Source organism: Tyto alba, unplaced genomic scaffold (assembly GCF_018691265.1).
Source record: "Tyto alba isolate M040663 unplaced genomic scaffold, T.alba_DEE_v4.0 Super-Scaffold_33, whole genome shotgun sequence".
NCBI classification, from domain to species: domain Eukaryota; kingdom Metazoa; phylum Chordata; class Aves; order Strigiformes; family Tytonidae; genus Tyto; species Tyto alba.
In genome coordinates this window covers 10,251,194-10,269,378 of record NW_024881308.1, presented here as the reverse complement: position 1 = coordinate 10,269,378, position 18,185 = coordinate 10,251,194, and the positions used below count along the sequence as shown (strand labels likewise).

Genomic DNA, 18,185 nt, shown 5'->3' with positions numbered 1-18,185 from the left:
ATCCATCCTTCTCCCTGCCTTCCTTCCCCAAAACACCTTCTTGTGTTTAGCCGCGATGTGCAGAGCAGGTTTACAGTCATGCTGAGTAGTCATGCTTACGCTAATTCAAGCACTCCTTTTAGTAAAAGAATACATTTTATAACCTGTATGATATTTTGACATGGGCTATTTTCCATCAACCTCCTGTAGGTTAGTAAAGTGTGGGGGTTGTTTTTGTTTTGTTTATTTGTTGTTGTTTGTTTTTTGCCCTTTTTTCTTCTTCTTCTTTGAGAACTAGTTTTGCATCTTGTTTATTCTCTGGGGCTTCTTTGTTACAGTCACTAACCACAGTGTTACTTGACACAGACAGAAACCTTTTTAAATCTTTTTCTCTGTTAAGTGTGCAGCAGTACAGAACAAAAGATGTTCCTAGACTGTAGGAGTTGACAACAGTTCATCATTCTGTGTTTTTTCTTGAAAAAGACAGTTAAGATAGTTACAGTTTTAAATGAGACTCCAAATTTGCATTTGCTCTTCATAACATAGCTATATTTTCTCCCAAAGATAAAAATGAAGATGGTTTGGAAAGAGCAAAAGTTAAAAACCTTGGAGCCTCCAGAGAATGCAGCTATTGTGGAAAGTATTTTCGCTCAAATTATTACCTCAATATTCATCTCAGAACTCATACAGGTAAATGGACTTCACCTTTGTGGGAGGGGAAGGAAGTCTCTTGAATCCAGGTGGATGGAATGTTTGGTTTTGCTTAAGAAAAACAGAAGTTCCCCTCAAAATGATTGATATTAAGAAAAGTTTTTTCTAATGCTTAAAAAAAAAAATTCCAATTGAAATTTCTTAGAAGGAATTAATTAGTTGCATAAGTGTAAATCTTTTTGAATAGGGCTAATTACATTAAGTACTGTTAGGAACAGAATATATTTTAAAACTTTAATTCTTTCTGCTTTTAGCAGCCTAGCAAAAAGTTTTGGGTCTTGTGACTTTTTGTAATTAAATAAAAACAAAAACCAAACCAAACAAAACAAACAAACAAAAAAAACCCCACAAAACAAAAAGGCATATTTCCCAAGTACTTCCTACTTCTGTTAATGTATGTCCCTGTTTCTTTTGAAACAGCTCTATTTATAGATGAACTGTAACATTTGTGTTGGTGAATAGCATGCTTGTGGTATGATCAAGGGCTACAAATTGTTGGAGTTGACCCATAGTTATACTTCCTGCTTATCTTTGCCAAACATATTGTCAGCTACCATCTCCATACATAGCCAATGTGTGGAAAATTTCTTCATCGTAGCCAGAAGATGTCACTGTAGTTAGTAAAAGCAGTAAGATGTAGTTTAAACACATTTAGATGAGTTTGGGAATTATGAGTATGTGGAAGGGGAAAGAAAAATCTATTTTACTGTTTTGCAGTCTACATTATTCCCTTGTCTTTAATTGTATTCAAGACTTCAAATCAAGTTGTATCAAACTTATTTACTGATAAAACTGTGTTTCAGGTGAAAAACCATACAAATGTGAATTCTGTGATTACGCAGCAGCACAGAAAACTTCACTGAGGTATCATTTAGAGAGGCATCACAAGGACAAGCAAGCTGATAGCGCAGCAGATGTGAAAAGTGACAGCAAAGTTTCATTACAGAGTCAGGAGACGGAGCTCTTGCTGGCTGCTGATGGTGCTCAAGAAACCAAAAATTCGAAGAGGCTTTTTGATTGTGCCAAAGATGCTGGGGGCTCCCCACGTACCAAGCAGCAAAAGGAGGTTCTGTCCTTGAACAATGCAATAGGCAGCACGGTCCTTTTAAAAATGAAAAGTAATTCTAGGGAATTGAACAAAGGGTCCATTTGTAACAATTCAAATCAAATACACGAGACTCTGCCCACTCCTTACCTGGAAAAACTAAAGGCTGAGAAGGAAACAAAGGAAGCTCAGCCCAGTGTTCCTCATAAAAGAGAGAGGCGGTCTTCTGTGGCATCAGAGGGAGATGATGTCCAGTATGTTTGTGCTTTAAAGGATGGAAAAAATGTGAATGATGTGCGAGAGTGCACTGAAAACTACAAACGCAAACCTATGGTGGACTCTCAAGAAAAACCCTTGAACTTATCTATTAGGACTTCACAAGAACGTTCAGTGGTTTCAACTAGAGGCCTACTAGCACCCAGCACCTGTCCATTTTGTACTTACAGAACACTTTACCCAGAAGTCCTAATGATGCACCAGAGGCTGATGCACAAATACAATCCTGACACCGTTAACAAAAATGGCTGTAGAAACAAGGCTCTAGCTAAAGCCAGACGCACTGGATGCCCTCCAGCTCTCCTTGGTAAAGATGTGCTTCCTCTGTCTTTTAATTCTAATAAAAGTAAGGCTTCCCCATCTACACAGCAAAAACTGTTGCCAACTGGGAAAGCTAAACAATGTCACCCTCCACAGAACAAAGTCCCTCTCTTTTCAGTGACTGACTCAAGCACCACAGCCCCAAGTAACCTCAAGTTTCTCAAACAGCAAAGTAATATTGGAGCTCAGGCAAATAACTATAGGCAACCTCAGCAAGAAATGCACTCCAGTTCCAGTATCTCTCCAATATTGGACAGAGTAAAAAGATCTGAATCTAAAGTAAAACCTCTAAGTGTCCCAGTGTCTCAATCTGGTCTAGTAAGCAGCAGTATGAATGGGGCTCTCGACTCTCACCTAAATGAATCTGCCTGGTCTTGTCAACGAGGAAGAGACTATGTTTGTAGTAAATCTGTGAGCAATGTAAATCTAGACTATGGTGAAACGTCTTCTAAGCGAATGAAACCTAATCTGTTAGCTATTGAACATAATGACTCTCCAGTGGATAATTACAGAAGATACGAAATGAGCAGATTTCGTGTTGCAAACAGATATGCAAATCTGCTACCTCAGGAATGTGCTCACACCAAACCTGCATCCTCTGTTTTGCCAACCAAACAAGGGCTTCTGAATTCAGATGATGTTGATCCTCCTAATGTATTGACTGTTCTCAAACCTTATGAGCCATATAGCTCTGGATCACTGTACAGTTCTTGTGGATCTAGCAATGGCCAAGTAACCAGCTCTACAGTAGAAGGTACTGTATCTCCTTCCTAGTTAAATGCCTTACACCGTTACAAAGGAAGGTGAATGAAATATAAATGTGTATCCACCTTGAAACAGAGAAAATAAAACTGTACTTGGTATTTCACCAAGTCCAGTCAATGCTTGGATTTTAAATTTAAAATCAGTGTTCTGCAGACTCCTGGCCTGGGAAATTAGGCATGGAAGATCTGAATTTTAAAGAGGGACTTAAAGTTTCCTCAAGTTCCCTCCTCCCCCCTGCCAGGGGTCTCCGATAGCAAACATGTATTGTTTGCTCATCAGAGCACTCCAGACATGCTAAGTAATCCAGGATATGGAACAAGCCTTTCTGCTTAATATACAAGAAGTCTTGGACCATCTGGAATATTAATAAAACTCTCTTACAGAAAAAAAAAAAAAAAAAAAAAAAACAAAAAAACAACAAAAAACCACAACCGTCATGAACAATTGTTCCCTTCAATTGCAGAAAAGGATGTATTACAAATCATAAAAATATGATTTAAATCTTATGTTCTTCAAAGGACTTGTATAATGTTTAGTTTTAGGAACAGAATACTTTGTTAAAAGGAGACAACATATTTCTGTTATTCTAATTATGGTGTCTCATTGTACTAAGTAGTAATGCTTTGTGGAAGAGTTTGGGCCTAGCAGAGATAAGTGCTTTGTGATGTATTTGGAAAACTTTGGTAGTTTTAGGAAATATGTGTTTCTTGTGTTCTTAATCAACATTTTAAAAACTTAGCTGGAGGCTAAGATTAAAAGGTGCTAGGTGATATTTAAGCAGTTGTTTGACTATTTGTAGAAGATGTTATTTATGACTTTGAGCTGAGGTCAGTATGGATTTATCTATAAATATTAGGACTTTGAGTTTTGAAATTAAGAACCTATTATAAAGATGAGTAGTGTGCGTGTGCTGTGTAGTCTTAAAGTCTCTGCTAAGTTCTTAAACTCTGAATACTCCCATTCTCTGGAAGCAATAAGATTATTCTTCTGAAGTAGTCTGGGTTCATAACAAGCAGGGGGTGTGTTACCTTAGGTCAGAGCGAACTGCAAAATACTAAATCTGCATTTAGTTCTGTGGCAAAAAATGTATTTGCTCTGTTCTGGTTTTTGTTTGCTTGTTTAAGGTTGTGGGCTTCATAAATATTCAGGCTTGCTAGTGGTTTATGGAAGGATGAAGGAAAGTGTTACAGTTCTGTTTCCAGTCTGGGTAGGTAGTGGATAGAGGAAAAGCTAGCATCACAGTTGACTCACTGAAGTGATTGTGAAATGGAGTTAATTCCTAGTTTCATGAAGAGCATTGTCTGTGTACCATGAATTGCTATGAGGAATGTAAAATGGGCGGTAGGATATGCACAGAATGTAGAGGGATGGGCAGAAGGACAAATGTTGCTGCTGTCTTTTGATTCCTAGTGATCTGCGAGAATGAAATACATACAGGGTTTTTTCTGAGCACAGAAGTCATTCATGCAGTTGCTTTGCAAGCCTTTTTTTTTTAAATAAACTTAACTGTTGATAGCAGCTAAGAACTTAATGTGCGATCTCAACATTTGGTGGAGGAAGGACATGACTCTACTTAAGGACAAAACTGTTAATTTGCACTGACCAAGGACTTGTGCTTACAACATTGCTATCTGCTGAGCAGGTAGAACATCCAGGATTTTGAGAGAATGCTCTTGATGTTGTACACTACAACCCTATTTTCATGAAAACAGGAAAGGGAAAGTTAAGTCTTGCAGCTTCAACCAACTAGATGAGTAGTCTGTACCCTGAGGACTAGATGGTGGGCAGCGTCTTTCTCCTTTCCAGCATTAGTATACTCTGGGGGTAGGGGAATTATCTTATTTTGCCAATAGTTTTAGTGAGGTTAGCCTCCTGCAGTAGCAGTTGATGCAATACTATTTTTAAACAATGACTCTACTGGAATCCACCTTGTTCTTCTTCTGAAAGCTCCACCTGCCTGCCAGAAAAAATCTCTGTGGTAGGCTTTTCTTCCTCTTTGGTATAAGCCTGGAGACAGTAGCCCGTAGTAAAGAACTTTATACTGTTTCTTGTTATTTAGAGCTCTCAAAACTATGGCTGCAACTAATTTGACGGAATTGTTGTTATGGAAATAGATTTCATTGTTAGTTACACAGTGCTGTCTCAGGGCAAGAAAAGCAACTTTTTATGGCTGTTACCTATATTGGAACGCCTTGTGAAACAAGACCCCCTCTGTGGGTTTTCATAGTAACTTCAGTAAAAGCCCTGTGCAATAAAGGGTTGGGTTTTATGGCTAATTTCTTAGTTTTCTAACCATTATGCCTAGAAGTATCCAATTCAAAACTGGATAGTTGTTTGAGAGGCTAGATGGTAGCAGACAGGAAAACTTCTCATTATTACAGTATTGATGTGGGTGGATCCAGTGAAGATGAAAATTTCTGCAAATTCTCTTTTCATAAAAAGCTGAAGTACAACTGTTTGAGAGTTGCAACTCCTCAGAGATGTATTTTGTAAGTTATCATATGTAAAGTACTGCAGGTGTAGACCTGCAAGTTTCTGTAGTCTTTTTATTGAACTGTGGTGATATTATAAAACATGATGTCAAAACCTTTTTTAAGGGCCTGTGTGCCTTGTGGCAACATTATTTAGGTCCTATGAACATGTTATGTCGCATGTTAAATGCTGGATCAAGTTGTCATGAGAATATGTTCCACTTGGCAAACTTGATTAAAGCATGATGCCTTCCGTTATTGCTTGTAAGCTCTGCCATTCTGTGTTGCCCTGAAGAGACAGAAACATTCTGAAACCACTCAGTTTGTGTTATTTTCAAATTAGTTGCCTTTGCAATGGCAACATGCTATCAAGGATAACCTGTTGGCTGATTGATCTGGCAGAGGCTGTAAATTAAAGACAATTGCTCATGACACACTTCAATGGCTTCGTAGATTCTGTTGAAATATTAATTTAGTTTTGCCATTTTAATTTAATTAAAGCTTGCTAGGTTTTTTCCAATGCTGCATTTAAAGCTTTCATGGAATGTGGATGGCAGTTGGGCTTTTTGTATCCTGTGGGAGTAATGGTTCTTGACTTTTTTTCCGTAATTTTAGGAAGTGCTTTTGACTGCTTGCTTAAGCTAGTAAGACTTAATATGGAACAGGCATTGATTTCACATAAACAAATTTGAATTCATGGTCTTGGATAAAGATGAAATTACCTGTATACTAGACTGAAAATTGTTTAACAAAAGTCTTCAAGTAAAAGTATATTAACACTGCTTAAAGTCTCACAATTGCCATATAATCTATTATGGCAATAAAGTAGTATGCCTGTTTTTCTTCTCATACTCATATTCAAACACCCAGTTTTCGAACAAATACAAAAACTGGCTATGTAGGCATCATGCTATAGAATGTACTGCAGCACTTAAACCTTCTCAAAGTGAGGTCTGCTGTATGATGAGTTAAGCAAAGAATTTGTTGCAAATGAGCAAAATCTGGAGAGATGGACATCACATGTATACAGTGTGGAACAAAGTTGTTAATACTTTTCATTCTCCTTGTATTTGTTCTGGATTCTGAATTTCATTCAATCCTATAATAGGGCTAGGAATATCATTTCGGGCCTTGCTCGTGAGATGATTTGCAGTAGCAAAATTGTGGTATTCTGGGATTTTGGATGCTGATGTAGACCTGCTCACAACTGAATGTCTGACCAATTGGATTAGCAGGAAATAACTCTAACTCATCTAAATTAATTTTTCTCAGGAAAGAGATCAGTGTCATACCAACACTTATCTGGCAGTGTGCTACAAAAGCGAAGTTATGAAAGTTTCATTGGTAATGCACACTTCCGACCAAGTGACAAGAAGACTTGATCATTTACTTCAAGAAACGGTAAACAAACTTTTTGAACTAATTGTTACTTAAATGTTGCATTATGTACTCATAGAATCAAAGGTTGCTGCATAGCATGATGAGAGGTTATGAAAGTCTGAACGAGAACAGCTGAAAATACAAGCTCCCCTCTCACATGAAGTCAACCAAATACTGGCATAGCAGCATTAGTTACTTTGAATTGTGGCAATGGCTCGCATGAAAATGTACATAGATGCTCCTTGTCTGAAAGAAATGGGAGGCTAACAATAGATAAATGTATTTATTAGTTACAATACCAGTGGGAAGTGTTCAACAAAAGGGCTTTCCCTTTAAGTCAGTACTTGGGGGTGGGGGAACATCATGTGGAGAACTAGAAATGAGAGGAAGGGCCTGTTATCACAGCTCATGAATCCTGTGAGACGTTATGTTGGTTAGTCCTTCCTGAAAATGTAGACATTACTCATTTTACAACTTCTGAAGATTGCAAGGATTGCCTCAAACAACAAGACACTTTTTGGTAGACGATTTCATAGAGAAGTAAGATTTTTCCTGGTGGCTTCTTGACAGTTTATCTGTGTGTACTGGAGAGGCTATTCCAAATAGTTTTTCTTTTGTTTGACTGAGGGGGTGGGTGTAGCCTCTTAGAGAAACAGGTCAAGTGAAAAGAATTAGCCTGGTGTTCTGAATTCCCATGCTTCATCTCTTGAGTTCTGTAGCTGTATCTCAGAACTGAACAACCCCATTGTGTTTGCAACATTCTTAGCTGCTAAGGAGATAAGTGCTCTATAAAACTATAAACAAATATATCTGTATGCTTTTTTCAAACCCAGAGCTACAGATAATTTTTCTCATTCAAATTTAAGGAGATGTGTCTTGAGTGCTATAGTGTGTGCTGGTCCAGGTGCTATTTTATGGAAAGATTTTACATATCTGGGGAGTAGAGCTATCTGACATCTAGTTGACAGCTTTTAAAATACTTTGCTTTATTTCTTGATTAGACTTACTGTTTTTATTGTCCCCCTGCTAAGCATATTTTTGTCTAGTTCTGCTTTTTTAAGCTAATTCAGTTTCCTGCCTGTATTTCTACTTGGGGCTTGACTATCTTCAAAAGTAGATTTAATTGCCAGCTTTTATTTGGCAAATAGAAGACACAGACTTTATATGGCAATATCAATTTCTAAATACACTTATGCAAGGGTGCGGAAGAAATTGTGTTATGTTTTAAAGATACTCATCGTAACAAAAAATGTGTTGTACTATCATAAAGTTGTATACCAAAAACTATAGGCTTTTTTTCTTTTTTCCCCTAGGTCTAAGGAGACAAGTACATGTTCTATGGAGTTATACCTGCAGTTCATCCTTTGAGGAAAAATAAATGGTGAAAGCTACTGAACTAAGCTGTGATTGTACTGTATATAAAAACACTACAGTTTTATAATACTGGTTCTGTTAACATTTTGTACCAAATAGCCATAAAAAGTAGTCTAAACAATTGGGTTATGAAGGTGTGTGGAGAATGTATATCTTGACATTGACTTCTGAGTATTTTTCATTAGAATTAATTGACCAAATATTAGGTAGGAATTATATTTTTACATACTTGAGCGCTGCTGAAGAGTTTCTCTTTGAAAGAATATATAATCGTTGCACCTCAGGTAAATTGTAAATACTGAAGTTGAAATCCTGTTGGCTTAATGCTCCTTTTTCATAAAGTTGAAAGTTTCTCATCTGTTATTTTCTGTTGAACTATGTTAGGTTTTTTTTTTAAACAACTTCCAAATAAACTGTCTGAAACTGTCCAGTTTATAAATGTTGTGAACATCAAAGCAATGGTGCTGACATGCTGATCAGCCTTGTATATGTTAGGACCATAATGTGTTGGAGGGATCTGTTTCCCTGGGGTTGTTTCCAGCATATTTTTAAATGCAAGGATGAGGCAATACTTGACATTTGGATTTTTGTGTGGCGTTGCTGAAATACGGTTGGATTCTTCTCTTGGCATTGGTTGCTGTTCTTCAGAGAAGCCTCTTAAACCAACATCTCTACAAACACATAGACTTTTAAAAATACCTAGGATTTGAATGAGAAACGATATTAATCTAAATGTTTCAAACGTTTAGTTTTGTACTAAACTCAATACAGTTACATTTAGAGGATAACTACTTTGCACCTTTGTCCAAACTGTAAAGTCACAGACAGACAGACTTGCAATACGAATATGGGATCTATAGACTTCAAAAGGGATGTGACTATGGTGTAGCCTGCCTGACTGTGCTTGGAAGCTTCTTGATGTCAAGTTTTAGCATCTACTGGGTGTTTAAAATAAGTGAGAAATAACCTGTAAATGGGAGAATATCTCCTTTTATTTTTTTGTGAAGACAACAAGAGTTTTTTCTAATGCACATGCAGTTTAATTTTTGTAAAGGGAAGATGGCCAGTTACCAGCCAGTAAAGCAAAATTATTGCATATTTTGACTTGTGTTCCTCGTTGCTTCTCATAAAGCCTGTAGTTAAGAGTCAATTTCTTCTGCACCTACCTGGCTTTGACTTCCACATTTTTTAGTAAAACAAAAAATGAAAAATTTTGCACTGTTAGTTTTGCTCTCTTCCCCTCACACAGCAAATGTAAAATAGCAAAACCTAGAAACTCTTGGTTTTTCATTATGCAACTCGAGATGTTCCGGTTGTATGTCTTAGTTCCTGTATATGGGACCTATTTTTAATGTCTCTGTAAACTGGCGACGTAATGAAGTGCTGTGTATCAGGAAATTGTACACTATTTACCTTTTTTCCTGTTCATAAGCTGAGCCATATGTACATAGTCTAGATTTTTGTTTTCCTAGTTTTGCACTTTTATAGCCTATTTTTTGAAGATGAATTCACTTGGAAAATGGTTAATCTATTTTTTTGCGTGATCTTTCAATGAGTCTTATAGAATGCATGCTGTAACTATCATCTGTGTACCTTACGGGGTTCTGTGATTAAAATGTACAGGGCTGGTTTTTAAGATGCTTCAGCAAACAGACCTAAGATTTGTTTGTTTTTAATCTCCCTTCATGCTGGTACAGTTTCCCTCAAGGCTTTTTTTGGTAGGTATCTTGGGGTTGGAATAGAATAAATGGACACGAAGATTCTATTTCATGGCAGCACAGCCCTGTACTTCAGAATACACTTTGCCCATCAGTATTAACTATTGGGATACTACTGGTTTGTATGTTTCTTTGGAAATAACAGTGCATATATAGAGGTACAAATTGTTGATTTTTTTTTTTTTTTTTTTGTTTATGTATTTATTTCATTCCATTTTGTTTTATTTTAATTGTTGAAACCGGAAGTTGTCAAGCAGTAGGCACACATTACTCATTTAATTTATGATGTATTTCACTTTAGTTGAGTATATTATTACATATGGATGTAAATATAGACTTGGTGTTTTGCAAAACTGGTTTCTGTGTCTTGCTTTTAAAGCTTAAAATGCATTGCTTGGAATTTCATATTCACTTGACCTTTCGTCATACTTGCACCGCTGGGGGGTGGGAAGAAGGGGAGAACATGCCAATAACCAAAACCAAATGCATGCCCTGCTCTGTTGCTTATATGAAAACACTGAGTCACTTCCCAGAAAATCAGTCTGTGAAGCTTAAGAGGAAAACTCTTAAAATAATGAAGAAACCTTTTGTTTCTTCTCTTTCGGTTATTTTTCTTTTAAGAAAGGAAATTGAGTTATTGTATGCATTTTCTGTGGTAATAAAATTGAGGGGGGCATGTATTTTTTAATGAGGTTTCAGAATTTGTATGGGCTTGAACTGTTTCTGAAATCAAATATGTTCTGAAAAATTTGCAGGTCTGATGTGTTCTTGGAACTTGACTGAGGTGTCAGACCTCGCCACCACCTCTGACCGTATCTCAAAACTAGACTATGAGCTCAGAAGGCAGCCAGAAAATGCTTGTCAAAGGCAACTCATCCTCGAGAGAAAGGAAGCTCACCAGCTGAGTTCCCCAATATAAATCAACTGCATTTAAGGGCACTTATGAGTGACCACAGCCTCACTGACAGCACGGCTTAAGCTGCTGATTCCTGTGCTAGACTGGCCCTTGCTGCCATGATAAGGTTTGCAGAAGTAGGTTAGACTAGTTTCTTAAGTGAAAGCAGTGCTGCTGGGGGGGGGATAAAAGCTTGCAAGTGTGGGAGCTTAAGAACAAGATGATGTGGGGTGCGGATCTGTCACTTGCTTTGGAAAGAGCAAGTTCTTAGAGAGCCCGGGGCGCACAAGTGTGGGGTCTTGGAGTCCTGCTGCAGAAGGCGGTCAGTCGGGCCTGGGGTGACATTCTGTGCAGTGCTGAGCGCCAGCGTGCTCAGACAGGGTGCAAGAAGTAAGTGTGAGCTTTGGAAGTCATCTTTACTATTAACCATGCCTTTCCTTCGTGCCTCTTAGGAGTGCTAAGGGTCTTTCATTTTGCCTTTAGTAGTTTCAGATAAGCTGGGCTGACTGAGACAATAGATACGTATTCCAGTGACTTTAGGCGTCAGATGCCTACGTTGCCTTACCAATTTGTGAGTTATGCAAACTGCTGAATTAAAAGTCAAATTAAAGAGCAAACCTCGCTGACTGAGAGGGAGGTGTTAAAGATACAGAACCACTACAAGGATATTCAACTGAAAGTTGAAAAATCTTTTTGGCTTCAAGTCTCTCGCGTTTTCAGTGTGGGATTTTGGAGGTGTTCTACCACGTCTGTTTTGTCATATAATTGGTTCCTCAGTTGTGACCCACATTAATATGGATAAAATTTCACCTTCCCCCCCATTCCTTTGAGATAAATGTTATTCCCAGCTGAAGCTGGGTTAATGGAAAAGGTAAGACTCTCTCTGGGGGGGAAGGCCAAAACCAAGCAGCAGTGGAGCCAGTGAGTAAAGCCAGGGTGTCTTTTCACTGTTGGTGTCAATAAAGCCGAGAGGTGGCAAGGTGGGCTCCTGCTCAGGGGCTGCTCTGCTTTCCACCCCCTCACCCCAAAGAAGCCCTGGAATAACCAGTTTGCATCACCTGCAGGGTGCCAGGTTCTGTTTGTTGCCCCCAAGCAGAGTATTTGAGGACTTAAAGTACTGTCTAAAATGCTGGAAGGCATAACTAAAATACAGTGTTTCTCTACACTGACTGTAACTGTTCAGATCAGCCTTGTAAACACTTGTTTGAGGGATCTTCCTCCTATGCTTTTCATGAATTACCAGTTAGGATACAGACTCTCTGCCTTGAAATTATGAAGAAGCAATGCTACTTTTTCTTACAAAGAAGATCCAATACCAAATCACAAAACAGTTTCTTCTTCTGCTTTGTGAAAGAGAAAAATAAGCAAGTGCGTTACTGAGCAGATTTCTCTGTTCATTTGCACACACTTGAGAAAAGTGCATTTAATTAGGATTAGCAAGTCTCTAAATTGCAGATGGTTCTCAGGGGAAAAAATAGTTATGAGTGCATTCATGACATTAAAATCAGTACATTTAATTCAATTTCATCTTAATATTAATTCATAACATCTAAAGTAGTAGTTTCTATAGAAGATCTTCGTATGATTTAGGATTCCTGAGGAAAATCAGATCTAGCATTTCCAAACATGCTATGGCATGATTACCATGTGTAATTAAGCAGATGGAGTAACTACATGCTAATTACCAGCGTGCCCATTATTGACATGTATCTGTAACGGGTTGGTTCTATGATACCCAGTTTTATTTAATTTGGAGTTCATTACTGATGCCGAGTCCAGTACTGGGTCTTAGGCGAAATCTTGCCAAAGCCGGTAGCCTGCAGCAGGCGTTGGAGCACAATTCCCGCGAGAAGGCAGCCGGGTCGAGCGAGGGGGCTGCAAACCAACACCCTCTCGGGTTTGGCACCGGCCCGGCCCCGCCGCTGGCCCTGCTGCCCACGGGCCGGGCAGCCCCGCGGGGGGAAGCGTAAAGCTCCGGGATCTTCCCAGACGATCCGCTCTTAACGTCATGGGTGGCTGCAGTGGGACCCGGCCCGGCCCGCTCGGGGCAGCCGCAGCAGCTCCGCACCGGCTCTGGACGCTCCGTGCGAAAGCGAAGCGCCGAGCGCGGCCCCGCGGTCCCTCCGCAGGCGCGGGGAGCGCGGAGCCGCGCAGCTCTGCGCTCCGCGCAGGCCGCTCCCTCGCCATTAGTTTCCCGCCCCCCCCCCCCCCTTTGTTTCCACCGCGGTTGCCCGTGGGCTCCCGACACCCAAACTGCGGCCGCCGTGGGCTCGGCCGAGCGCGCAGCTCCCGCCCGGCGCAGAAGCGGCCGCGGCCGGTCGCGCAGCGCCCCGCGGAGCGGAGCGGAACGGCCGCCCCGCCCCGCGCCCCCGCCGCCGTCGCGGGTGGGAGCGGCGGGGGCGGCTCCGCGGGCGGCTCCGCGGGCGCGGGGCGGCAGGTGGCGGTGTCGGCAAAGGAGAGCGGGCGCGCAGCGGCTGCCCGCGCTCGGGGCCGGGCCGGCTCCACGTTCCGCGATTAATCGGCAAGTGCAGAAACGTGGGTAAAACAAACAGGAGCTGCCCCCGGAGAGCCCCTGCGTGCCGAGGGGTGCTGACCTGTTTAACGAACCTGCAGCAGAAATCACAGTGGAACCAGGAAACTTCTCCGACAAGCGAGATGAACCAAAGGAAATCTGGAGATACAGAAACGTTATCTCCGATTTCCTCTTCTCACCCTATCAATATTTACTGAAATGTGTTGCTACAGAGCAGATTTAGTGTACAGTTTAGCTGCTGGCTACCATTATTTTTGACTGCGCGAGATTTTATGATTAATTAAATGATGCGTTTTATAATGTGGTGCACATTACTATAAGACATTGCTCTGCATGAATCGTAGGTACAGAACTATTTGCATGAGCAAATCCAGTCTAATAAATAATTATGGAACACTGGCATTTAAAACATTGTACACATATAAAATGTTTTCATTAATCCTCTCTGAAAGTCATGACCTAATTACTGTTTTTTCATCTTGTTGGCTAATTACTTGGAAAGAACCTTTCTGCAATTTCATCCCTGCATCGTTGGTGCAGTTTATTGGAACAAGTGGTAAATAGTGACCAGGAGGAGCCCGAGTTACCTGTGTGAGCCAAGGAAACAACAGATGACTTGGTTTTCTGATGATTCTGGAAAATCAGGAAATAGTTTTCACTTAAAGCAAAAAGTGACCTCTCTTGTCAAATAAAAAAAAAAAAAGAAAAAGTCCACATTTTGTTATGAACTATGTTATTTCAGTTTAAGATACTTCTGAATTTTTAATATATATATGTATGCTCTCAAAAATCTAGCTAAACATTGCTAAATAAAGTAATTCTGAGCAAACTGAATGCAATTTTAATGTCAAAGTTGGGCATAAGTTGTTTGGGAAAAGAGAAGATCAGAACAACTGAGTGAAATTATAATTAAGTTCGCAATACTTTTTCGCCAAAATTGCATTTTTTTCCTCTTGTGCTTTTTCCAACTACCTCTCACCAAAACCTCCAGAAACTCCCCTTCAGGCCACGGTATTTCGTACATCTGCTTGCAGGTTTCTGTTCTCAGTTAAACAAGGAGAAATGGCTCTGCACTTCAGTTATCTCTGTTGCTCAGATAACATATTTTCCAGTCTCAAGTTTTTGGTAAACTTTAGTGCAAATAACACCTTAACAGAAACACCTTCCCAATTTACTTCTCAGTGTTAGCGGCGTGTGTTTGCTCTGTGCATTCCGCAAAGTCGGATCAGGATCGGATTGGGCACGGCTTAATTTCTGTTTCTTTTTGATTTACCTGCAGCATTGTGTTGAGGTTTGTATTGCTTGTCTCCTTCCCTCTGCTTGAGGTTAAAAGGTAATTGAACTCAACATTTTTATTCAAATTGGGTCTTGTAAAAGTCTCTTTTAGCAAAACCTAAGTCTGGACCTTTGACATTTTGACAGAATCTGTTTTCAGGTTGAAAAATTTCTTTCCCGATAATACTTTTGGTTGTTTTCTGTTTAACTCCAAAAGCCTGCGCTGATCATCTTTAAAGCATTAGCAGAATTGCTTACAGATGGACTTTTTATATCAAAAAAGTGATTTCCCCCTTCTCTAACATAGCATTATTGCTGTTTTCCTAAGCTCAGGGGCTTCTCATTTTGTTAATTTAACCTGAGTGCATTCTGGGATGGGTTTATCCAGAGCTATTGATATTTCATTAGTTACTTCAGAAAAACAAGCAAACAAAATTGTCTGACACCTGTAATGCTGTTCAGTTCTTGTCCACTAACTGTGAATACTTGAATGTCCTGGTACAATGAACGTTTTGGATTTGGTTTTGGTTCTGGTGTTTTGTTTTTTTTTTACTTGTCAATGCTTTTTGACACTGGAATTATAGAAACCAGTCTCAGGACACCTTAATCACACCTGAATTGCACCACACCACTGACATGCACAATCAAAAAGCCAGATTCGGTGAATTTAGTTGTGAAGGCTTTAAAAATAAAGATCCGTGACAGCCTACCAGCAAAAAGTCAGCTCTGGTAACTGAGGAACTGTAGCTATACTTACATCTTTGTAAATTAAAACTGAGTATTAATGTAAAATTAACTTTTTTTTTTTTTTTTTTTTTTTAAAAAAAAAAAGCCTTCATATTTAAGGTATATTTCTCTGGGCAATATTTCTTTCATGTAATTTAATGTTTCCTTGTAGTAGCACCTGAAATGCCCAAGGTCAGCATTGCAGCCCTGTTCTGGCTGGTCACTGTAGGAACACCCTGTAGGGCAGAGTCTCTCCAGCATTTCAAAGGCGACGTTCATCACCACATGTATACACAATCCCTAAATATGTTACATCCATAAAAGCACCATTTCACCAGCAAAAGTATGTCTTTTCTGTATCAAAAATGTTGTAAATACCTTTCAAGTGACAGTACCATTGCAATAAATATTTTTAGTGTGTAGGCAGTCTTTGTTTCCCAAATGCTCTTGTTAGTGTTGAGGTTTATCTGATTGTCTCTGCAAGAAGCCTCCTCCTCCCTCACTAGGGCCCTTTAGACATGTGATGTACTTAATATTTTAGGGACTCAGGTGTATTTTGCAGGACAATCAGAGGAGGTATCAAAGGGCTTAGCCAGGATTACTGTTTTGGCTGCAGAAAACTCTGCCAAAGTCCTAAATTTTACAAAATGGAATGGGCTGGAACCTCATTCCACAAGACTGTAGTGGTCTGATGTGCTGAGAAAAAATGAAGGCAGAATTTGAATGGTGTTTCCCCAAAGCACAGCTCGGATAAGAACTCCCTTTAGGGGATGCGGCTGGTGTTTAAGGTTCCCCACAGTCCCGGGGCAGTGGGAGCTGGGTACCTGCTGAGCGCTCTCACCCTGTTTTTTGCCGCCTTTACCTACACTGTATCCTCGTGTGGACTGAATCCCTTCCGTCAAGGAGCACATCCCTTTTCCTGCAGAGTCAGTTCTGGTGCCAAGCGTGCTGCTGACACCAGAAGCAGGACACACGAGCAGCCAGCACGTTAAGGGCCCCGGTTGGGCCTCGTGTCCCCACGTAGCCTAAATCTTGCTGCGTACCTGGTGCAGCTGGTTATTTCTCCCTGCTGTGATAAAAGCCTGGCCTTGCACACGACTGCCAATGCCAGCACCCTCCTGCTCCCCCTGTGATCTGGTGGATGGAGGAGAGGCTCTGCCACCTTGTTGTTCTGGGTGGGGTAAGAGCCAGCAGCTGGGTGTGTCTGCGTGTGCTGCATCCCAGGAGGATCCCCATCACCATCCTCAGGACCTCGACTCCTCCCCATGAACAAGGAAAGATTGTCCCAGTAGTGGGGAGAAACTTGATACAACCTGAACTTTAAGATTTTGTTTTGGATTGTTTTTCTCATATTTGTTACTTCTCTTTCCATGAAGACTGTTTCCTTTGCAGACTTTCCTATCCTCAGCCCGAGGTCTGGAGCCCAGTTAAAAGCTCAGTTTGCTCCAGAATTGCCTCTGAGCTGGGGCTGAGGAGTCATTGCGAGCGGGGAACAGCTGCTGAGAGTATGTAGGGTTGCCTTTTGTTCCTCTAAACTTTTGTTTTCCTGACCATAAATCTTCCTAATAAACTGCCCCGAGTGACATAAACCTCTCAAGCGGCCGTGCTGGCTGTGGTGTGCTCAGCAGCCGTGCCCCGACTGACTCAGAAACACGGAGCATCAGCCACGTGCAGGCGCCCGGGAAAGCCGAGCGGTGCCCGGGCGCAGGCGGCGGCCCCGCACAGGGGTGTCCCCGGCCCCGGTACCCCCTCGCCCGTGGAGGGGATTGGGGTGGGGGACACGGCTGTTTGCGAAGGGCGGCCAGCTCTGGTGGCACTTCCGTGCTTTCAAATTTCAGAGCAAACCGTGGGTCCTTCCCATTTGGTGGTGTCTCAGGAAGGTCAGTCAGGCAATCCCGCTCCTGGCATGTCAAGCCCCAGCCCCTGGTCCCAGGCTCTCCGCTCCCACAGCCTCGGTCGTGGCCCACCTGAAGTCCTTTGTACTGTGACCTTGGTGCCCTTCTGGAGCTAATCGATCTCTCCTTGGTACCCGGACTTCACTGTCAGACCAGCTATTTAAATTGTAGAACATTCAGAAAAGGTAGACAGAATTAAATTTATTCCTGAATTGTTGAATAATGTAATATTCGTGTTGTACATAAAAGAATCACAAACCACCCAGCCTGATTTTCCTATGAAAACATTTAACTTTTATTAAATCAAGACAGTTTTAAGGAGCAGCAAAAAATGAAAGCAAAAACAACCGAACCAGCTTTCAAAGTTGCCCTGTAGCCAAAACATCCATCTGAGAAGCTGAAGGGTTGATTTTATTTGTTTGTTTGTTCTTCTGTTGGAGTGTATCACCAATAATTAAAAAAAAAAAAAAAAAAAAAAAAAGGCAAGAGATACAAGTTCAAACTCTTGGAATAAATTAGAGCAGCCTCTTAAGCCTGCTGAGAGCTGCCTACAGCTGGTTTGGCAGCCTCCAGCGATACGGGAGCGCGGCGGCACGGGCAGGCACTTGATCCTGCCCAGCCCCGGCCCTGCCCAGCCGGCCGGGCCCGGGGCCGCGGGCAGAAGGGCCAGGGCTCCCTGCCGACCACGGCCCGGCCCCGCAGCCTGTCGGGGTGGCGTGGGCCAGCAGCCGCGTGCGAGGGCACGAGGTGAAAACACGCTCAAGTGGCGCCTGTATTGCTGCTTCGTGGAGTCACTATAATATTTGGGGTCAGCGCCTTGT

General features: G+C 41.1%; 1 protein-coding gene across 7 annotated transcripts in view; it reads left to right on the top strand.

The window, feature by feature from the left end:
* ZNF217 (zinc finger protein 217) overlaps positions 1-10,393 on the top strand; it is a 28,826-nt gene extending 18,433 nt beyond the window's left edge. For 6 of the 7 annotated variants that reach the window (XM_042801102.1, XM_042801103.1, XM_032993616.2 and 3 more), the window contains 4 exons: positions 544-669; positions 1,494-3,086; positions 6,841-6,969; positions 8,262-10,393. In XM_042801102.1, the coding sequence (XP_042657036.1) occupies positions 544-669; positions 1,494-3,086; positions 6,841-6,950 (1,829 nt within the window). In that variant the 3' untranslated portion in view covers positions 6,951-6,969; positions 8,262-10,393. The remainder of the gene's footprint in view (positions 1-543; positions 670-1,493; positions 3,087-6,840; positions 6,970-8,261) is intronic. The other variant, XM_042801104.1, reaches the window with a different exon arrangement.
* The last annotated feature ends 7,792 nt before the right edge of the window (positions 10,394-18,185 follow it).